The sequence below is a fragment of the Eretmochelys imbricata genome, chromosome 4 (assembly GCF_965152235.1).
Source record: "Eretmochelys imbricata isolate rEreImb1 chromosome 4, rEreImb1.hap1, whole genome shotgun sequence".
NCBI lineage: Eukaryota > Metazoa > Chordata > Testudines > Cheloniidae > Eretmochelys > Eretmochelys imbricata.
The window spans coordinates 81,931,772-81,954,206 of record NC_135575.1 but is presented as its reverse complement, the minus strand read 5'-3'; the positions used below and the strand labels follow the sequence as shown (position 1 = coordinate 81,954,206).

General features: G+C 38.0%; 1 protein-coding gene across 10 annotated transcripts in view; it reads right to left on the bottom strand.

Moving 5' to 3' along the window:
- TENM3 (teneurin transmembrane protein 3) overlaps window positions 1–22,435 on the bottom strand; it is a 468,379-nt gene that overhangs the window by 33,700 nt on the left and 412,244 nt on the right. For 4 of the 10 annotated variants that reach the window (XM_077814520.1, XM_077814521.1, XM_077814525.1 and 1 more), the window contains 5 exons: window positions 17,780–18,029; window positions 17,358–17,378; window positions 8,334–8,566; window positions 7,646–7,800; window positions 5,864–6,738 (listed from right to left, as the gene is read on the bottom strand). In XM_077814520.1, the coding sequence (XP_077670646.1) occupies window positions 5,864–6,738; window positions 7,646–7,800; window positions 8,334–8,566; window positions 17,358–17,378; window positions 17,780–18,029 (1,534 nt within the window). The remainder of the gene's footprint in view (window positions 1–5,863; window positions 6,739–7,645; window positions 7,801–8,333; window positions 8,567–17,357; window positions 17,379–17,779; window positions 18,030–22,435) is intronic. The other 6 variants (XM_077814522.1, XM_077814526.1, XM_077814528.1 and 3 more) reach the window with 3 other exon arrangements.

Here is a 22,435-nt window from a genome sequence, read left to right as displayed (position 1 = left end):
TGGAGAGATTAGACAAAATATGCAGAATTCTAATGTTTATTTATTTTAAAATGTCTACCAGGACTTTTTTTTTTAATACACTTAAGACAAAGGTTCTTATAGCGCTGCTTGGCACAGGACCAAAGAGGAAGGGGGGAAATGTAGCTCTCAGACCTCTTGCCACTCCCCTGATCCTAAGGATTGCTCTAAGTTATCCTTTAGGGAACATATTACTAGCAGGCATCACTGGAGTGTAAGGGGTCCAGCCACACCTCTTCCTGGCCCTGACACACCCACTGTTTTTCCCTCTTGAGACTTAAAACAATAAAAAACATCACACACAAGCTCTGAGTACCACTCCAATTACTCAAATTTACAACATGAAATGTCAACCACCTCACCCCTTCGACCAAGTAGCAGCTCTAAATACAAATAACATCCCAAATGCACCGTCCAGTACTTCAATCTCCCCTAACTCTCCTCGGAGGCCAGGTAAAACAAATTAACTTTGCAGCATGCTCTGAAAGACAGCAAATCTGGAATATTTTAGCCCAGGGCCATTCCAGAGCAGTGAGTTCCTTACTGATCATCTCTGTTATTTCAAGGGAGATGAGGCATCAGTGCCTCAGCAGACTATAACCATGGCAGTGTATCACTATTCCAGCAGATGGCATACAGCCAACTATCTTGGCTTTACGCCATGTTGGGATTCTCCGATGCCAAAGGAATCCCTAGCAGTTCCATTAGGGCAGCTTTACAGCTATTTTATGTTTCCTGAGGAGCAGAAAGCAGACTGATTGAAGGGGGAAGGACAAGGATCTGGTCTAATGATTTTCAGAGAATAACTCTACTGCAGTTAGAAAACTGATGATGGTCTGATGTTATGCCATCGTATCAACCTTGTGCACCTTTGAAATTAGAAATAAGTTCAGCTTTTGAGGAGCTGACAGCAGCCCTACCTTTAATTGTTTATATGGCAGGATTCTGTCAACCTCAAAGAAATTTAGCTAAATCTAAAAGTCAGCTGCATTTGCAAAAGCAGAGGGTTACCATAATGCTTGGGCACTTTACAGAATGCAGCTTTAAGCATGTGGTCAATTTATTTGAATGCAAATTACAATGACTTTCTGGAATAATTAATGCTCTTAAGACTCAAACATTCAATTAATGGAAAGTTTTGAAACTAAATCTTTTTCAGCTTGGGAGGTCTGACTGGCTAATTCTTGCACTTTGGGACATTCCATGGAGGACTTTTGGTTCTTTACACCAATAAATGGATTATATGGATTGATTTCAGGGTTTTCAAAATTGTGACATATAATATGGATAATCTTTTTCATTTCAGCATTTCAAAGTCTTCAGTTCAGATAAAAATATTATTCATTTCATATACCTGTGCTAGCTTACCATCCAGAGTGGAAACGGTTTGTACAAAAATGATGCAATACATACTAATCTGCTATATAGTATCTCATCCAAAAATGATCACGTAAAAAAAGGTAGAAAAATAATTCAAAAGTATACATGGAAACAGCCATGATTAAAGAAAAGTTCAGATTAAGCAAGATGGTTTGTAACAATAGGAGGTGGACCCTGCTGACCTTTAGCATGGCTGTTATCTTTGCCTGGCAGAGTATATACATTTTTCTATGGATGAGTTCTTACTCTTTTCATGTGAAATGATTTGTATTAGAAGATTTTTTTTTTTGGTTTAGCAAACTGTTAAGAATCAAGAATTATAATAATGATTCAAAATTGAAGTTAATATAAATTTTAATAAAAAAGTACAACCTTAAGAAGAGTTAAGAGTTAAACTACCAACCTTTGAAACATAAAGCAGACACTTTATCCACTAGGGCCTAGGCTAGAATAATTAACAGCATAGGAATTCAGAAGTATCATTTTACAATAAAACATATAAATTATGAATAAAATAACTGGTAGGCAATCTAATATGGAGCTACAGAATTCACGTAGTTTGTTCACAAACTGATACCTAGATCTGTGTGCCTGCAACATCACATGCAAATCAGGATTAATTTGCTGTGTTTTGCTAAATAAAAGTGGAAAAGAGAGAATAGAAACAAATTTCTTGCATTTTAGCTATGTACTTGATCATAAAAGGGCACTTCTTAAAATGGTCTTTTTGCATGTGATGTTAGAGAGATTTGCTCTTTGGAAAAACCTGAAAAGAATCAAGTCCTACTGCCTAGTGTTGTCAGGGCAACCAGCCAGATCATCCAGGGCAAAATTCTCCTTTTAGATCTCCTCTCAGATCTTTGGACTCCAACTGAAATCGATGAGAGTTCCTTGCATTTAAGCCCCAGTCCTGCTGGATCTGTACAGATAAACACTTTTGCCCACATAGTCTTTGCAGAATTGGGCTAAAAAACTGATCCTATAGTTATAACAATGGTGGTCGCTTTTCTAACTTAACTTTTACAACTTTCAAGATATGTTGGACAACCAGAGTGTGGCACAAACAAGCCACAAATACAGCTGGTTAGAAAATGGAATTTTCATTCTGTGGGAAATTCCAACATTTGTTTTTATTTCAAATCAGAACAAAAAGTCAAAATGTTGCAATTTACTGTGGAACAGAAATTCCAAAAAATTGTTGCTAGCAAACATTAAAATGTTTTGCTAATACCAAAACATTTCAACACTATAAAGACATTAACATATAAATAATATTAAATATATTAATAAAATAATATTAAAATTAATATTTTAATATGGGTTAAAACAAAATTATTTGAAATGATAAAGTCAATGCAAAGCATTTAGCATTATCAAAACATAAAAAGAAAGTTGAAATAATTTGTTCTGAGACTTTTTCCCATAGAAAATTTAATGAAAATCAATATGTTTTCACAAAACTTTTTATTCTGACAAAACTGCATTTTCTGATGGAAAACTGTTCCATTAAAAAAATTTCAACCTGCTCTAGCCATAAACTACATACGATTCTGGCCATACATTATAGAAGTTGTGGCTCTGGAAACCAAAGAGAAAGATTCACCAATAATTAAAGGAAAAGTTACAATGAAGTTTCCTTGTTCATATGTATCATTTCCTTCTTCAAAAAGGAAACACATGATCCTAAATAGGAGGATTTTATATGAACAAACATTTAAGGAGCTGTGAAGCACCATATATTTTTAAAAGAACTTTATATTCTTACCAAAATCAATGACATGCTCTCACTTTGCATAGCTCTACATAGTCAGTGTGGTCTTAATTTTCAGTATCAATTTTATTTATTTCTATATTCTGGATGAGTGAAATTATTTAGCTTTCTCTGTAAGTATTTCAGTTTAGGAATTGTAATGAGTCAATACTGTGAGGTTATTGTTTATAAACATACATAAATGGCAGCATGGAATAAGAACTAATACTGGCTGAAGGGAATAGTCGGCCTTTGCATAGTGTCAAAACACAATGGGGCTCTATTAGTTAGCTGGACATACCTAGCAGAGACCAGAAAGTTTACATGAAAGAAGGTCAGATGTGAAAGATGGTTGTTTACTGAATCAATAAATAAGTAATTATTTAGCTCATGAAACTTATTATCCTAAATCCTACCTGTAATGCACAAAGTAGAAGTGTAAACTACTTGGTACTGAATACAATCTATCTTTGAGACTATGCAGAAGTCATTAAGTACATTCAGAAACCATCAGCCCTTTCCCTAATGGAATCTCAATAGGCACAAAACAATTACAAGTAACATGGAGAGAAATTACAGGTAGGAATAAAACACTAGCTCTACACTATTCAAAATGAATGCCAGTGTGCTAAAAATGCCAGCTGTACCCAGCAGACACATTAGTTTCAATAACAAACTTACTATCCCCCCAATCCCCTGATTGGTCCAAGCCACAAGGTAGAAGCCAGGAATTTTATGTATACGAGTTGAAGTTAAAACTACATTTATTCTCATTGAATTGGGTGACTATGCACAATCAACCTGGAACTTAGCTTTGTTCTCTCAGTTAAAAGGACATTTCTAACTCATGAAAGCAAAATGTATTCCCTGCCTACTGCTGAATATTCTCCCATTCTTCTGCGTATCCTTACTATGTTTCTAGATACTTTTGTCAAGGCCTAAAAAGACAAGAAATATGCACAAATATGCAATTAAATATTACAGATGTGCACTAATGCTTTGGGAACATACTCGCTATCAGCGCTCTGCCAATCTACAGATTATTATAACAATATCTTAAAACAGGCAGCAATTCTGCTCCACCTGCTGCTTTTGTTGGAAATCAGCACTTCTAGTTGCATCTCCCCTTCAGGACACAATGTGCACTGAAGCAGTGCCTGCTACTCTCATGTCTCTGATGGCATATGTAAAGGTTGGAGAGTAGATGCAGGTGCTCAGTCTCCCCACCTACTGCCTCAGCCAAATGTATACTGACATAAATGTGAAGTTAGCTCCGAACATAGACGTCTGGCTCTACAGCCATTGCCTGACACCAGCACTTTATTTTCTTTATCATGTGCACTGACTTGAAAGCTTTTTTTAGGTCCTGACCTTGGGAGCAGTTGCTGTTACGTTTCATCCTCAAGATACAAGATAGGAAAGGATAAAAAAGAAGAGACTGATCAGTTTTCATCATGCTGTTTGTAATTCAGAATACCTCAATACAGTTCCCCCTAATTCTGCTCCTTCTCAGCCTGAATAATTCTACTTCTTCTCATCTCTCATGAGTCATTGTGTGTATATTATATGCACATTCTGTGTGTTCCCAAATCACCTTTGGCACCTTTTTCTGAACTTTTCTATCTCCACTGTTTCTTTACTGAGTGAGGTGATTAAAAAAAAATCTATTTTCAATTCAGTAACAAATATGATTTTTTTGGTTAAACAAATTGTATTAATGAATTGGGAAATAGATTTTTTGATAAATCACTTGTGCTTTTTAAGTGGCACATTTATTAAACTGTCCTTGGTATACTGATTCATTTCTTTGTTTATTTTTGAGATGAAGTTGCCTACAGAAAAACAAAAATGTTGAATTCTATGGTACTTCATGACTCTTTTCAGTCAATGTAATCTGGGAGCCTGTAAATCCTTTTGATAATTCATATATTTTATTATGAATGGATAAAAACAACATGGTAAAAATCACAAGTCAGACTTGTTCCCTAACCACTCATGTTTTGCTACTTACTGTGTACCTCACTGATTGCTGGTGTATCTGCACTTTCAGTAGCTGCTTCCCATGGGAATGACACTTTCACCATGGCCCACACTTCTTTCATCAAACCTCATGCTCTAGATTCCTGACCATGATCCCTCTGTGGGAAGCTTGCCATTTTATCCATCAGAACCCTCCCGCATATTCTCTACTTTCTGACATTGCAACACTTAAAAAATTTCCATTCTAACTTTTTTGATACAGAGCTTTTTTGATACTCATCTTATAGACTGCTTTCACTTGAAAGACCAAACAGTAGAGACTGGGCACCAAAATAAATTTCTTCCTGTGGCTTAGTATTTATTACAGAACTAGTGGGAGTATAATGAGCAAAAGGAGAGAGAAATCTAGATTTTTAACACAAACCTACAAAAGCTTGTTTGCCCGAGCTATGATTCTCTGGACAAAGCTTGCTGCTGTCTCATAATAACTGTATTAAAGTACAAAACACAGATCCTGGATCATCAATCTCTCATCACTAATTTCACATTAAAGTTTGGAAGATGTCCGACAGACAACGAAAGTACAGGAGTGACCGAGTGTTTAATTATTGTTTGTGTTCGCAAGTACATTTTAATGCTTATTTTTGTCAAAGCCCTAAAAGTATTTCAAATAATGATACTGGACTCTAGAACTGTGTAGACTAATTATAACAACTTTATTTTTTTTATACTTACTCAAAAAATGTAGTCCATCCAGTCTCATCACTTTTAGTTGCCAGAAGCCCACTGTTGCCATGGTAAGTAAATAAAACAAGCTCTTGTCCTTGGGCAGTCATGCTTTTCAGGCATCCATTTGTGCCTATAGTCAACCAGATCACTTGGTTATCAGGAGACACCACTCTCACTGGCATCCGATTGGGATCCCGTCTGATACGAAGTGTGTTTCCATTGCTATCGGTTACTGCTGTAATATCATTATCATTACTGTAGCTAAAATTGTACAGATAGTCTCCAGTGACTAAACTCATTGTGTACTGGTGAGTACCATTGACATCGAAGATATAGAGCTCTTGATCAGTTGGAGAGGCAACTTCATAAAAGTTCACTGAATTCAGCAAGGGCTTGTTCTTTGACACAGCTCGTATCCGAATATTTCCAAGATCAGCAATGTACAATGTACCATCTGGAGACACAGCCAAGGAGGAAGGGGCATTAAGTTTGGCATCTTTAGCATAGCCATCACCGCTTTGGTAACAGTCACAATTGACATCATTTTTGCAATCACACTCTGATGGTATTCCAGCAACTAATGAGATCTCTCCATCAGTTGTGACCTGCCTTATTCTGTTAATCTTTTTTTCATCAGTTTCTGTAATATAAAGTACCCCACTGTAGGACACCGCAATAGCCGTTGCCGATTCTAAAGTGGTCTGTACAGCATGCTTTCCAACAGAGTACTCCACGCCAGGCACTTGGCAGTGCATTGGTCTCCCAGCCGCAATACGGACCTGACGATTTTCAGTGATCTGCAAAACTACATTGTTATCCAAAACATAAATGGAGTTATCCATTGGGTTGATAGCCAAATCTGTGGGCCATTCCAGACGTACCTAAAAAAAGAAAAGGGTTTCATTAGTCAGTCAATCTAGGTTAAGTACAATTAGCTTGCTGAATTGAATTTAACCTGAGTTTTAGATAATGCTTTTAGGATATTTCTAATTTGTTATGAGCAGACTAGTCAAAAGGCCTCATATGAACATAAATGGAGTAAAAGAAACTATTTTATCCAAACTATAGAGCTTACAAAAAGATGCACTGGAACTATCCTACAGGCATTCCGCCCCCCAGTAATCTGGAATGACCTTATATGCCCGTGCAACCCACCTAACAATTCAGAGAGTCTAAATCAAAGTAGAAGTTCAAGTAATGGATATCAAGGAACTACTAACTCATATTTTACCATTGCTATCTGTAATAAGGTAATACCAAAAATGAAATTCAGTACTTTCCAGATTGTGAAATATTGTATTGGTATTCCATTTTCAATCATAGCAACAGTAAAGTCCCTTCATATAACTCCACTGGGACCAATAAAAAAGGGTCCTCTGAGCTCTTTAAAGTATCCTGGCATTCAAACTAATAGACTAAGAACATTAGTGGTTCTGTTCATTTAAAAAATATCATTATGCCAATACTGGTCTAATATATTTGCTACTCTGCTGGTATTTTATTACTATACTTAACATTTCTTGCTGACAATTATGTTGTTCTGTACTACACTGAACTTTATGTGCAGAAAAATTGAATACAGCAGCATATATTTGCTAGTAGAATATACTGAAAATCATGCCCTTGGAATAAGTTTCTTAACACAAAGGTATCCTGTTAAATATATAAATATTCAACATGTTCCGTCTGATTCTATTTCGTGGATCAACCAAGCTGCACTAGCTTTCCCCCCTACCCAGCTTCCCCCCCAAAAAACCCCACTCCAAATTAGCTGTATTTTAAAAATACCTGGCTGATGTGCATGCTAGTGTCACATGTTAGAGGTCGTGCTGAGGTTAGATCATTAGAGCCAAGCAAAGTTGATATTATTCCATTTTGATCCACTTTTCTAATCATGGTCCCATCAACAAAGTAGATTAATCCATTTTTGTCAATTGCCAGTCCTTTAGTCAAGAGAAAATTTTTTAGTTTTATTACACTAGCCATTTATTTAGCACCCGTTACTAACAACTTGCTAAGTGCTAGTGACTAGGTCTGAGGAATACAAGGACAGGAAGTACACAGCTTAGAAAGTATGCAATATAATCATTTGTAAATATATGTAGCATAACGAACAAAGGTTTACTGCACATTCTACTCTTTTGACTGCATATTGTTCTACAGAAAAGTAAAATGAAGTCTATGAGAGGTGCATGGTATTTTAGTATACCTGAAAAACTGAATAGATGGGAGTAACACATTGACATTTTAAAAACGTTGGATATAATTTGCTGAATACATAATCTTTGTGAAATTTGAAAAGGACTATAAAGTCAAATATTTCCTATAAAATCAACTTGGGCTTTTTGTAGCTTCATTCTATATGGTCTTTCTGGACAGTAGAGGAGGAGCGTTTCAAAAACACAGTTGTGATTAAAGCACAGTTCAGGCCCTGACTGATTTTTTTTTTAAGACCATGAATTGATAATGTCTCTACCTTTGGGACTCATGAGCGTTGCTTCCATCGCCTTGCCTCCATCACCACATCTTGCCTCATCAAATGGAAGGCACTGTTCTCCAGTTCCTGCTACGACATCAGCATTTTTTGTCAAGTCTTTTGCACCAGTGAGTGACTTTGGACGATAGATCCTGCGTGTGTTAGTGTCAGAAACATACAAATCTCCCGTGACTGGGTCAGTTGCAAGGTAGTATCTGTGAGCTGGGTTGCTGCTGTAAAAGGCGATCACAGATTTAAACATAATGAGTAATAAACTGCACATAAACACTGGAGGAAAAAGTATCAGATTTAACTGGCTACATACTGGCATTCATATAAAAAATAAAAACTGTAGTCATATGCAATTCGAGATGGCTGCTGTCTCTATAATGGACTGAATCAAAACACTCAATTCTGAAATCTCTCTTGGGTGTTTGAAATCCTGATTTGGATCCAAACTTTGCAGCATGCCTCATCCCTAGCTTACACTTGTTTCATCACTGTTATCTCAGTATCCTTTTTATTACAACTTACACAGGGTTGCTGAGGTGCATGGGTTATATTATTCATAAACAGATAAGGTAGGGTTCATATTATTAGTTCGTGGACAGGAGATAAGACGTTCTCCTTAGTATTGGTTTAATCTGTTCCTCTCAAAAGCATGATATACATGATTTAATAAATTAGGAAAATTCATCTTTTTCATCACAGCACTGAGTGCAGTTTTTTTCCTTTACACAAAGAATCAGATTTCAAGATACTGTACATTTTGGGCACAAAACTACTAACTATGCCAACATAGCCTTCATTATAGTGAAAGAAAGCCTGTATTGCTATCCATTTTCCCAGAAACATATGGTTTGCTGCTCTGGTGTTACCACATCATTGAGAATTACTCTTTTCTCCCCCTACTAGAGAAAAAGCAACTCCGGAGAGCACCCCTCTTAGTTGATATATCATGACCCAGTAACTGAACCTGCTGCAGTTATGATTCTTGACCTGATATATGGCACTAAGAACAGAGATGAGGTCATTCAAGTACAGAAGGTGATTTCTGATGGCCTCCTAACGCATTTAGCCATAGTGCCAGAATAGTCAGTTCCATTTCTGATATGTTCGCAAATGCACTCCTAAAACATATCTACCGATCATGACGATATCCAAACATCTGTTCACAAAAAGGTAGTGTCTCACATTTTGTAAATATAAATCAGTGCTAATGTAACACATTTTATACACTGCCACTTGCAAAAAGCAACAGAGACCAACATGAAGAAGTTGTGAACAAATTATAGGGACAGCTTTTTATGGCTAGCTACTTTAAAACTATAGCAGAGTGCCATATACATAAAATTGTTTTAACATTTTGGTTCACAGTAAAGAAATCAATGAAGCAGATAAATTATATCAAATGCTTAGTACTTAAAGTACTTAAACACCTTTTGTAAATGACAGGTTTCAGAGTAACAGCCGTGTTAGTCTGTATTCGCAAAAAGAAAAGGAGTACTTGTGGCACCTTAGAGACTAACCAATTTATTTGAGCATAAGCTTTCGTGAGTGTGTTACAGAATTAAACATTATATAACACAGCTGAAAACAATTACATGAAAGTTTACATTAAATTTGTGTTGTTAATGTAAATCTGAAATTGTTAAAGTACCAAGCTAATTACTGAAACATACTTTCAATGCTTAATTATAACACAAATAATTTATAGTATACTGGTGTACAAACTATTTACATTTACATGATTACTTTGGTTTTTAAGAAATATTTTGTGCATTTTAAATACAAATGAAATGACTATTTAGGATAATTTTTAGTGTTGGAATACAGGATCATCAGATCAACAACTGTGAATAATTTATATACACAGTATATTTCCTGTTTTTAATAAACAGTGGTTAATTATTTGATAAATAAATGAGGATAAGGTTTCTAATTTTAATACACAGTTCTAATTATAAGCAAAAAGTAATTATTAGTTAAGATCACTTTTCTTAGTGGTAAGTAATAGATTTTCATTAATACAAAGTTATTTAGATGATCATTTGAAAGTGATTTCTGTTTTTAAGGAAATTATCAGATGTGGAGTTTGTTTACTCAGGATATTATTACATAGTTAATATAAGGCTCTTCAAGTTGTTAAATAGAAATGTCTAATTACAGTATATTTTTGAGACATAAATGGTATAAATATATAATTTATTTTCGACTGAAAGCTCAAAAGTTGAGGTAGCCATATTTGTTATAGGCACACCAATGCTGAATTCTGAAGAGCAAATCAGAACTCGGGGATTTCTATTACATATGGTTAGTGAATTAAGTTTACAACCAGTAGCCATAGTACAGGGATGAGCATACTATATAATTACTGAAAACAACTGGTGATATTGATTGGCTACTGAGGCCATTTTATTTAACCGCAATTTAAAATACTAAGATTCTGACACATCTGCAAAATCAAAGAAATAGAATCTAAATCCAAGTTACTTCTCCTTAAGTTATCCAGCATTGTCTGACTCATTGTAGGGGACTTCGAAGCGCATGCAGTAAGAAAGCAGCATGGACTCAGACTCAGAAGGGACCATTGTGATCATCTAGTCTGACATCCTGCACATTGCAGGCCACAGAACCTCACCCACCCACTCCTGTACCAGACCCCTAAACTCTGGCTAAGTTACCGAAGTCCTCAAATCGTGATTTAAAGACTTCAAGTTACAGAGAATCCACCATTTACACTACTTTAAACCTGCAAGTGAGCCCTGCCCCATGCTGCAGAGGAAGGTGAACCCCCCCAGGGCCTCTGCCAATCTGATCCTGATGAAAATTCCTTCCAAACCCCAAATATGGTGATCAGTTAGGCCCTGAGCATGTGGGCAAGACCCACCACCCAGACACCTGGAAAAGAATTCTCTGTAGTAACTCAGAACCCTTCCCATCTAGTGTTCCCTCTCTGGCCACTGGGAATTTTTGCTACTGCCAGTCACTGCTGGGCCACATGCCATTGTAGGCAGTCCCATCACTTATTGAAACCAGTTAGGCTTTTTGCCCGCACTGCTCCCCTTGGAAGGATGTTCCAGAACTTCACTTCTCTTATGGCTAGAAAGCTTCACATAATTTCGAGCCTAAACTTGTTTATGGCCAGTTTATATCCATTTGTTTGTGTCCACATTGGCGCTTAACTTAAATAACTCCTCTCCCTCCCTGGTATTTATCCCTCTGATGTATTTATAGAGAGTAATCGTCTCCCCTCAGCCTTCTTTTGGTTAGGCTAAACAAGCCAAGCTCTTTGAGTCTCCTCTAATAAGGTAGGTTTTCCATTCTTCAGATCAGCCCTTCTTGGCACCTGTTCCAGTCTGAATTAATCTTTCTTAAACATGGGAGATCAGAATTGTGCACAGTATTCCAGATGAGGTCTCACTATTGTATAATGGTACAAACACTTTTCTGTCTCCACTGGAAATACTGTGCCTTTATGCATCCTAAGATTGCATTAGCCTTTTTCATGGTCACATCACATTGATGGCTTAGTCATCCTGCAATCAACCAGCACACCCAGGTCTTTCTCCTCTTCTGTTGCTTCCAACTGATAAATCCCCCACTTTATAGCAAAACTTCTTGTTGTTAATCCCTAAATGCATGACCTTGCACTTCGCATTGTTAAAATTCATCCCATTTCTATTACTTCAGTTTACAAGGTCATCCAGATCTTCTTGTATGATATTCTGATCCTCCTCTGTATTGACAATACCTCCCAACTTTGTGTCATCCACAAATTTTATTAGCACACTCTCAATTTTTGTACCAAGGACAGTAATAAAAATGTTGAATAAGATTGATTCCAAGACCGATCCCTGAAGAACTCCACTGGTAAACTTCCGCCAGCCTGACAGTTCACCTTTCAATAAGATCCGTTTTAGTCTCCCCTTTAACTAGTTCCTTGTCCACCTTTCAATTCTCATATTAAATCCCATCTTCTCCAATTTAAGTAATAATTTCCCATGTATAACTGTATCAAATGCCTTACTGAAATACAGACTGATTAGATCTACTGCATTTCCTTTGTCTAAGAAGCCAGTTACCTTCTCAAAGAAGGAGATCAGATTAGATTGGCACGATCTACCTTTTGTAAAACCATGTTGTATTTTATCCCAATTACCGTTCACCTCCAAGTCCTTAACTACTTTCTTTTTCAAAATTTGTTTTAAGACCTTGCATACAAATGAGGTCAACAGGCCTGTAGTTTCCTGGATCACCTTTCCCCCTTTCTTAAAAATAGGAACTATATTAGTAATTCTCCAGTCAGAGGATTTACAGATTCATTAAAAATCCTGCTATTGGGTTTGCAATGTCACGTGCCATTCCTTTAATATTCTTGGATACAGATTACCCAGACCCATTAAGATGTCCAAGTTTGACTTCAACTTCCACCTTGGCTGTGGTAATTTCTACCTCCATATCCTAGTTGCCATTAGCCACCCTGCCACTACCCCTAAATTCTTCATTAGCCACATTAAAAACTGAGGAAATTATTATTTGTTTAGGTGTTAGGCCATGCCTAGATAATCTTTTATCTCTACCCCATCCTCAGTGCTTAGCGGTCCCACTTCTTTCCTTGTTTTCTTCTTATTTGTACAGCTATAGAACCTTTTACTATTGGTTTTAATTACCTTTGCAAGGTCCAACTCTGCTTGGGTTTCAGCAATTCTCACAAAAACAATATTTAACATTTTAAAAAATTATCAGGGCTGTCATGCGATTAAAAAATTTATCACGATTAATCATGCAATTAAAATAATTAATAATTCACCCGGTTAAACAATAATAGAATTTTATATATATATATAGAGAGAGAGAGAGAGTCTTTTGTGTCGTGAAAAAAATTTCTCTGGAACCTAACCCCCTCATTTACATTAATTCTTATGGGGAAATTGTATTCGCTTAACATCGTTTCGCTTAAAGTAGCATTTTTCAGGAACATAACAACATCATTAAGTGAGGAGTTCCTGTACTTGAAAACTGTTATCATGTCCCCTCTCAGTCTTTTCCAGATGAAACAAACCCAATTTTTTCAATCTTCCGTCATAGGTCATGTTTTCTAGACCTTTAATCATTTTTGTTGCTCTTCTCTGCACTTTCTCCAATTTGTCCACATCTTTCCTGAAATGTGGTACCCAGAACTGGCCACAGTACTACAGTTGAGGCCTAATCAGTTCAGAGTAGAGCGGAAGAATTACTTCTCATGTCTTGCTTGCAACATTCCTACTAATACATCCCAGAAGGATGTTTGCTTTTTTTGCAACAGTGTTACACTGTGACTCATATTTAGTTTGTGGTCCACTATGACCCCCAGATCCCTTTCCACAGTACTCCCTTCCTAGGCAATCATTTCCCATTTTGTACGTGTGCAACTGAGTGTTCTTTCCTAAAAGGAGTTCTTTGCATTTGTCCTTATTGAATTTCATCCTGTTTACTTCAGACCATTTCTCCAGGTTGTCCAGACCATTTTGAATTTTAATCCTATCCTCCAAAGCACTTGCAACCCCTCTCAGCTTGGTATTGTCTGCAAACTTTGTAATTGTACTCTCTATACCATTATCTAAATCATTGATGAAAATGCTGAACAGAACCGGACCCAGAACTGATCCTGGGGGACCCCACTCGTTATGCCCTTCCAGCATGACTGTGAACCACTGATAACTCCTCTCTGGGAATGGTTTCCCAACCAGTTTTGCACCTACCTTATAGTAGCTCCATCTAGGTTGCATTTCCTTAATTTGTTTATGAGAAGGTCAAGTGAGACAGTATCAAATGCTTTAGTAAAGGCAAGATATAAAGTAAAATATTTTTATACATTATTCTGTTTTTAAATCTATCAAAATCAGAGTCTGTAAATATTAATAGATCCTTTAGTGGATGGGTATGAAAAGTGCTGCTTCAATAGATAATAGCTCTGTGATACTATTTAGCCTTCATTATTATTATGGGATGAATGAGTATTAGAGTGTATTTTCTTTGCTTTAGAGTCCTGTGCTGACAAGCTGTAAAGTGACATGTCAAAGGCTACATTGCCTACATCTTAGTTTAAATAGAAATCTCTCTAGTAACTTGAATGTTTTGCAAGTGAAACTATATGTGCTGCCTTCTCCTCCCTCTAAACCAAGTATCATGTTGTTGTCAATGATGCAAATCCTTGTGGAACACTCAAGAGTAGAAAAAGCAAAGCAGAAGAATCTGCCTGCAGCCTTCAGGGGTTGACCACAACCTCTGGACTTGGAGCCCATCAGCTCTGTTCTTTGATTGCCTGTAGAGGTAGTTGCTCTTGAGTAATGTGAAATATTCCTCTCTCCACCCCCCACCCCCAGGGCTAAAGGGGCAAATTGTAACCCTAGAGCAGGTCATGTCAGGGTGCACAGTAGGTAAGAATCCTCTTGCACAATAGCTCCACAGCCATTTTTGCAATGGCTTCTGTGGAACCTTTACATGTCTTTCCACCCCAGGCAGAAAGTGCATGATGTCCCCAAGAAGCTGAGCTCCACAACATACAATTGGTGCACACCTTTTGCACAGTCCTCTGAAATTCCATTCTACCCTTGTGCAGAAGAAATGCATCACTTCCATTAGCTGGAGAGCACACATCCACAGGAGAAAAGCACATCCTCCTCAATTTCCCTTAATCCTGCCAGCCCAATTTCCAGCTGAGAATGTGACTGTAGCATCACAAGTGATAGTGGGGAATATTACTGCTATATCATAGGGAAATATGTCTCGCTAGATGACAAGTCTTCATTCCCTAAACTACTTAGTGATATGCAAATGTTTGAAAAGGCAATGGAGGAGCTCTGTGATACTGCACATGGTGTAATATTTTTAAAACCACAAACTAAAACAAATTTATTATCTAAACAAAATGTGGCATACTAGTTAAAGCACCACACTAGCCAAATAGGGAGTGTGTCTGAATTGTGTTTGAAAAAACAAAAACCTATCTAGAACAGGGGTGGGCAAACTATGGCCCGCGAGCCATTTTAAGCTGATCTGCAAGCCGCACCACACAGCTCAGCCCCATTCCAATGCTCTGGGTGGGGCGCTGGGTCCGGGCTGCACCAGCGGCTCGGCCCTGCTCCGGTGCTCCGGCCATGGCGCTGGATCAGGAGCCAGACCATTCAGCTTTGCCCCACTCCAGCTGGGGCGCTGGGTCGAGGGCTGGACCATGCAGCTCAGCCCTGCTTCGGCACTCTGGCCGGGGCGCTGGGTTGGGGCCGCACCACGCGGCTTGGCCCCGCTCTGGCTGGGGCACAGGGTTGGGGCTGCACTATGTGGCTCCCGGAAGCCGTGGCATGGCCCCTTTCTGGCTCCTACGTGCTCCAATGGGAACTGCAGGGGGTGGTGCCTGCAGATGGGGCAGTGTGAAGAGCCGCCTGGCTGTACCTCTGCATAGGAGCCAGAGAAGGGATATACCAGTGCTTCCAGGAGCTGCTTGAGGTAAGTGCTGCTCGGAGCCTGCACCCCCTGAGCCTCTCCCCAAGCCCCTGCCCCAGCCCTGATCCCCCTTCCGCTCTCCAAACCCCTCGATCCCAGCCCGGAGCACCCTCCTGCACCCCAAACCTCTCATCCCCAGCCCCACCCCAGAGCCCGAACCCCCTTCCGCACCCCAACCCCAATTTTGTGAGCATTCATGGCCCGCCATACAATTTCTATTCCCCAATGTGGTGCTCGGGCCAAAAAGTTTGCTCAACCCTGATCTAGAATATGCAAAAAGAAAACTCAGAATTCTGATCGTTAACAGTATAATTTAAAGAATTCAGAATATTGTATTTAATCATGGGATTTCTTGATGACACTACCGGAAATGACACTTCCTGAACTATCTGCACTATTACTTCTTAAATAAAAAAAACCCCTCCAAAATTAAGGAAAGAAAATCCATATGAGCTAGTATGGCCAGAAGAAGAGTAAATCTTAAGAAAATCCAGGCATATGAAAAAATGAAATGTGAGTCTATGGATATTTGTTTAAAACCAACCAACCAACCATCACCTGACAGGACGCATGAACACAGCTAATATGAAAATTGGTATGACTGCTGAGCCTCATGTCTGTCACGACACACACTTATCAGTCTTGTCACAGAGCCCTGCTGTAATGTCACATGTCCAACAAGACAACCGGCTACCCACAAAGTTTCTCCTCCTTACTACCAGGAGCTGGTAAGGCAGAGAAACTGCAGGGAGTCAAGCTGCCTCTCTTTCTCTCCTCTGGGTGCTCCCCTTGCTGTAGCCAAACCAGTCTGGAGCAGCCAGGAGGAGGAGAAGGTAGCTGTAGCCTTCGGAGTGCCTGCCAGCGTTCCCAACTCTTGTCATCTTGTGAATCTTGGAGTCATGTTACTATGCAACAACTTCAGCTTTCAGTTTTTTTTAAAAGTATGTTTCTTGCCCTTGTGGTTGTACAAAAAATCTTGAAATATGAATCCCAAAAGGCCCCAAATCCGAAGGCTAATAAAAGAAACTCAAAATATATTATATTCACAAATCTCATGAATTTTAAGCTATCATCATCATATTTTGGGTCAGCCTAATGAGTTTTGAATGACTGAAGTTGGCAATAATGCTGCTAGCAAGGGATAAGAGGGGAGCCAGAGGCAGGGTTTAAGACTGGGAGACAGGAGAAGGGGGCAGGCAGCATAAATGGGAACAGTGACTGGGGATTGGAAGTGACAAAAACTGGGTACAGAAAATGGGAACCTGCGGCTAAAAGTAGGATGCAAAAGAGGACAGGATCTGAAGGGGGCAGGGCACAAAGAGGGTCCTTAATGGAGCTGAGAACAGGAATTGAATATCAGTAATTCTAGAACTTGACAACTGGCATAACCAAAGGCAACATGCTCTCCTTTGCAGCTGAAGTCATTATTTTTGAAAAGCACTCCTCATACAATAACAATACCGGAACTGACTAATCCACAATACACATTCATTTGTAAAAATGGACAGAAGAAATATACATTTCCTTAAAAATGCTTACCTATGTCTAAAATCTTTATTTCTTGGTGGGAGCAAGTAAAGAAGAGTGGAAAAGCAATATTAGAAAAAAAGGTTAGAAAAGAAACAAGAGGAGCAGAAGGCAGAATTTAAACTATTATTATTCTAGTGAAGAAGATGAATTATGAACTTTGATCCACCAGAGTTAACTTATTTTGACTCTAAAACAGGAAATAATTAGGCTAGTTTGAATTGCTACAATATTTTTAGATAGAGATATGCATAGTTAAACATTTTAGAGTTAATCAAATTTACTTCATTTTTAAATTGGTTTAATTCTTTCGGTTCAATGCATTATGTAAAAAATTTGGATATATTAACTTACAAAATGTCAGAAAACTATCCCATATTTTAATTCTCAACACCATCTTAATTCCAAAAGTCCCAGACTAGGAAAAGACATACCTGAGTTCAAGAACACTAGTTACATTTCCAGATGGGAATATCCGCCGAACATAGTTGAAATCCCCTACATATAGGCTGCCATCTATCCCACAAGCTAAGGCTACTGGAGCTAGTAGTTTATTACCATCAGCTTGGCCATTGCAACTTGGGCATGAGATGCTGCGTCTTCGTCCATTGCCCATGATGCTACTAACAACTGGAGGTTGCTGAGAAATAAATTGATTTTCACCATTTCCTTTGTAGAGGATACCTGATAGAAATAAAAATACAATTGCTTCTCACAGCAAAGTCACGTTCAGGAAATGATGATCATTAACAGCAAACCTACCTTATGCAAGACATTTTTTTTCATAAAATTAATTTACAAATAAATCGGAAATTCACTTAGAGAACCCATAGCACCAAATTAAGAAACACTGAAAATAACCCTCTTGTTCAAAATATATAGTAGAATATTAAAAATACTAACATCTGTAATATAAACATGTTTACAATCATTCTGTTTATGACTTTTTATATTTATAATTGAAGGGGAATTTTTTTTTTTTAAATTACAAAAATCACATAATCCATTTATTTTTTATGAGACATATGCTTCTAAATCCCTTTGGTTTGAAAATCTCACTCAAAAGACTGGAGTTCTAACTGCATGTACACTGATTATTGGAAAAGATGGATTTATATTTGGGAGTTTCATTCCTGCAATCATACAGTAACTAATTAAAAACAACCTGTTAAATATGACTGGACAACTACCACATACATCAAATATTAATAAGGGGATACTTCAAAAAAGTTCTGAGACTCAATTTCACATAATAAAAGTGTCTTTTTTCACTGTACAATAATAATCTATCCCTGGTAACAAAGTCTGCACCTAGAATACATCTGCAGTTCTATATGGTTATTAAAAATGTCAAATACAACAAAAAATGTAGTGGCAGGCCAATCTGCTCCTTAAACCTAATTTATTTAGGTTTGAAAAGTACAGTCATTTTATGAAGACAAAGGAATATGCCAGCAGTACTTTTATATGGCCTTCACAGGGAATGTGGGAAGCAAAATACATACCTGATGTTAAATTTTTCAGTTAGAGAATTATGTTTGAATTTGGACTCAGTTAAATGTTACCAGCGTCCTCATTATTATACAGATCAATGACTCCATGAAGGTCTGCTGTATGGATGGTCAGCTATTATTGTTACGCTCATATGTCACAATAAATCTTCATGTGGTATAATCCATGTAAACCACATGTCCCTTTGTACTTTATAGTGCTACATGTTTTATTTCTTGAGTACAAAGTTTCAAAAGCAGTTTTTGGTGCTAATGGTAACTCTTCTTTTTTGAGATACTGTTAAAACAATCAATCTTACAAAAACACATTTAGGAAACTTGAGAAGGTGTGTCGCTCCCCTTCCCCCCACTTTTCCTGCAAGGCACTTCTTAAGTTGAAAAGAGATCAGAATAAATATCTTTCCTTTTTCACTTAAACTGTTTTTGGTTGCTTCAGTTACTTTTTTAATGTCATACAATTTGGTGGAGGTAAATACCAGAGCAAATATACATTATGAAATCAGAAAGGATGAAACTGGCTTACGAAAACTTAAAGAAAAGTCATCAAAATAAGGCTGCATCATAATAGCAAATGGAGTTTGTTTTTCATGAATAGTCTGAGAAAGAATGCATTAATGGCATCTGAAATCCCCTTCCTATGATTACATCATTTGTGACAATCATGGAACCATAATTTTGCTGAAATAGCTAAGTTCTATAATTTTTATAAGAAGACTCCTACAAGTCAAGACTCTGCACTAGTGCACATGATTTATTCTGTCATTACTTTGAAAAATTGGTCCTTCATATTTCTCCTCTATTATCACAGAATGGAAAGATGAACATTAGAATATTTATTGCAGTGGTTCAGGGTGTCCATACAAACACCTGTCACTGTCTGTACCCTCTGAATAAATTTCTCCAGCTCATCCACCTTGTCATTACAACTAACTACTTTCTTTATTCAATTAGACACATGTCACTTTGAAAAGTCATACTTGTCAAATCTACTCTTGAACATAATTTAAAGCCACAATCAATTCACCTTGTGAATAGAAACAACCTCATAATTTTAAAAAAACTAGACTAAATAAAACATGCATCTTTGCATTTTTATAAATATCTTAAGAATTTTGCATGGTTCTTTTCTGACATTTTAAATTTAAAATTTCCATTTCCCCTTAATTGGTTATATTATTTTTCTCCTATTCAGCAGTACCAGTTAGGTTACGACCCATCATATCACACCAGCTAAGCAGGATCAAACTGAGCCAACACATAGATGGGAAACCTCCACAAAAGACTTAGATGCTGCTGGAAGGAGCATTCTTCTCTCTCAGGATAGCTACACCACAAATGAAGGTGTCATTGCAGTGCCGTAACAATAGCAGTGAAGATATGGTGGCATAAGGCTTCACTTCAGGCTAGCTGCCACAGGACAAGCCTGCTGGTGACATTGGGTGCGTATTCAGGTTGCTGGCCCATCCCGAAGTCCATGCCACAGCATTTTCACTGCTATTGTTACCTGTGCTAGATTAAAGTTAGAGTGGGCACATGTGCAATTGCACCTTCAGCTGTGGTGTAGACATGCCCTAGATCAGTACTGAACTGATGCCCCAGCATAGTGTTAGAGGGAGGCCCTGCCACAAACTTTCTGTAAGAGTACAGCACATCCTGACCAAATTCCAACTTGCGTAATTTCATTCTGCTTATCTAATTTTCCTTACAGATTCAACTGAATACAGTATTCTTCACTTCCTTTTCTAAACTCTTATGCCATGCTGCTGAACACTGTTAAACAGCTGCCTCGTTTTATTCCAAAGTTGGCTATATTTCACTGGGGAGTGGAGCAATCCTCATATGAATTTTGGTTTTGGATCCTTTAGTATGAAAGGCACTATGTAAATTATAATTACTATACTATAATTCTGACTGCTGCTTTGTTGCTCTGGGCAGTCCCTAGCAATCTCCACCACTCCCCTTCTCCATCAAGTGAGGAGCAGTAGGCAGGGTGGAACTGATTGTTGGGGAGCTGGTTCAATCTAGCTGCAATGAAGTGACACATGAAAATGTACAGGAGTTAGCAGTGCCTATTCTAAGAGAAGAGAGCCTCTCTGCCCCACTGGCTTCTTCTTGATGTCAGTGTTCCCAAAAGTGCTGCAGAGTCATTCATGAGACATCCTGCCAGGGCCAGGGCCAGGGCCAGGGCCAGGGCCACAAGGAGAAGCATTAGCAACATGAATTGTAAGTAGCCTGTCTCCATGGAAATGTACTCTGTGGAGTTGGGGCGGGGGCATGACAGGACACTCTATAATAGGCCAATGACAAGCATGTTAGACACATTGATGCTGCTTTTGACACCCATGAAAACTCAAATCTTACTAATCCACAATTGGTCCCCCATTAGCTGAAGTTAGTGAGAATATAAGAACGTAAGAATGACCATACTGGGTCAGACCAAAGGTCCATCTAGCCCAAATATCCTGTCTTCCAACAGTGGCCAATGCCAGGTGCCCCGGAGGGAACGAACAGAACAGGTAATCATCAAGTGATCCATCCCCTGTTGCCCATTCCCAGTTTCTGGCAAACAGTTGCTAGGGAAACCATTCTTGCTAATAGCCATTGAGGGACCTATCCCCCATGAATGTATCTAGTTCTTTTTTTAAACCCTGTTATAGTTTTGGCCTTCATAATATCCTGTAGCAAAGAGTTCCACAGGTTGACTGTGCATTGTGTGAAAAAATACTTTTTTGTTTGTTTTAAACCTGCTGCCTATTAATTTCATTTGGTGACCTCTAGTTCTTGTGTTATGAGAAGGAGTAAATAACACTTCCTTATTTACTTTCTCCACCCCAGTCATGATTTTATAGACCTCAATCATATCCCCCCTTAGTCGTTTCTTTTCCAAGCTGAAAAGTCCCATTCTTATTACTCTCTCCTCATATGGAAGCTGTTCCATGCACCTAATCATTTTTGTTGCCCTTTTCTGTATATTTTCCAATTCCAATATATCTTTTTTGAGATGGGGCGACCACATCTGCATGCAGTATTCAAGATGTGGGCATACCATGGATTTATATAGAAGCAATATGATATTTGCTGTCTTATTATCTATCCCTTTCTTAATGATTCTCAACATTCTGTTTGCTTTTTTGACTGTTGCTGCACACTGAGTGGATGTTTTCAGAGAAGTATCCACAATGACTCCAAGATTCCTTTTTTGAGTGGTAACAGCTAATTTAGACCCCATCATTTTATATGTATAACTGGGATTATGTTTGCCAATGTGCATTACTTTGCATTTATCCACATTGAATTTCATCTGCCATTTTGTTGCTCCATCACCCAGTTTTGTGAGATCCCTTTGTAACTCTTTGCAGTCTGCTTTGGACTGAACTATCTTGAGTAGTTTTGCATCATCTGCAAATTTTGCCACCTCACTGTTTACCCCTTTTTCCAGATCTTTTATGAATGTGTTGAACAGCACTAGTCCCAGTACAGATCCCTGGGGGACACCACTATTTACCTCTCTCCATTCTGAAAACTGACCATTTATTCCTACCCTTCGTTTCCTATCTTTTAATCACTTACTGACCCATG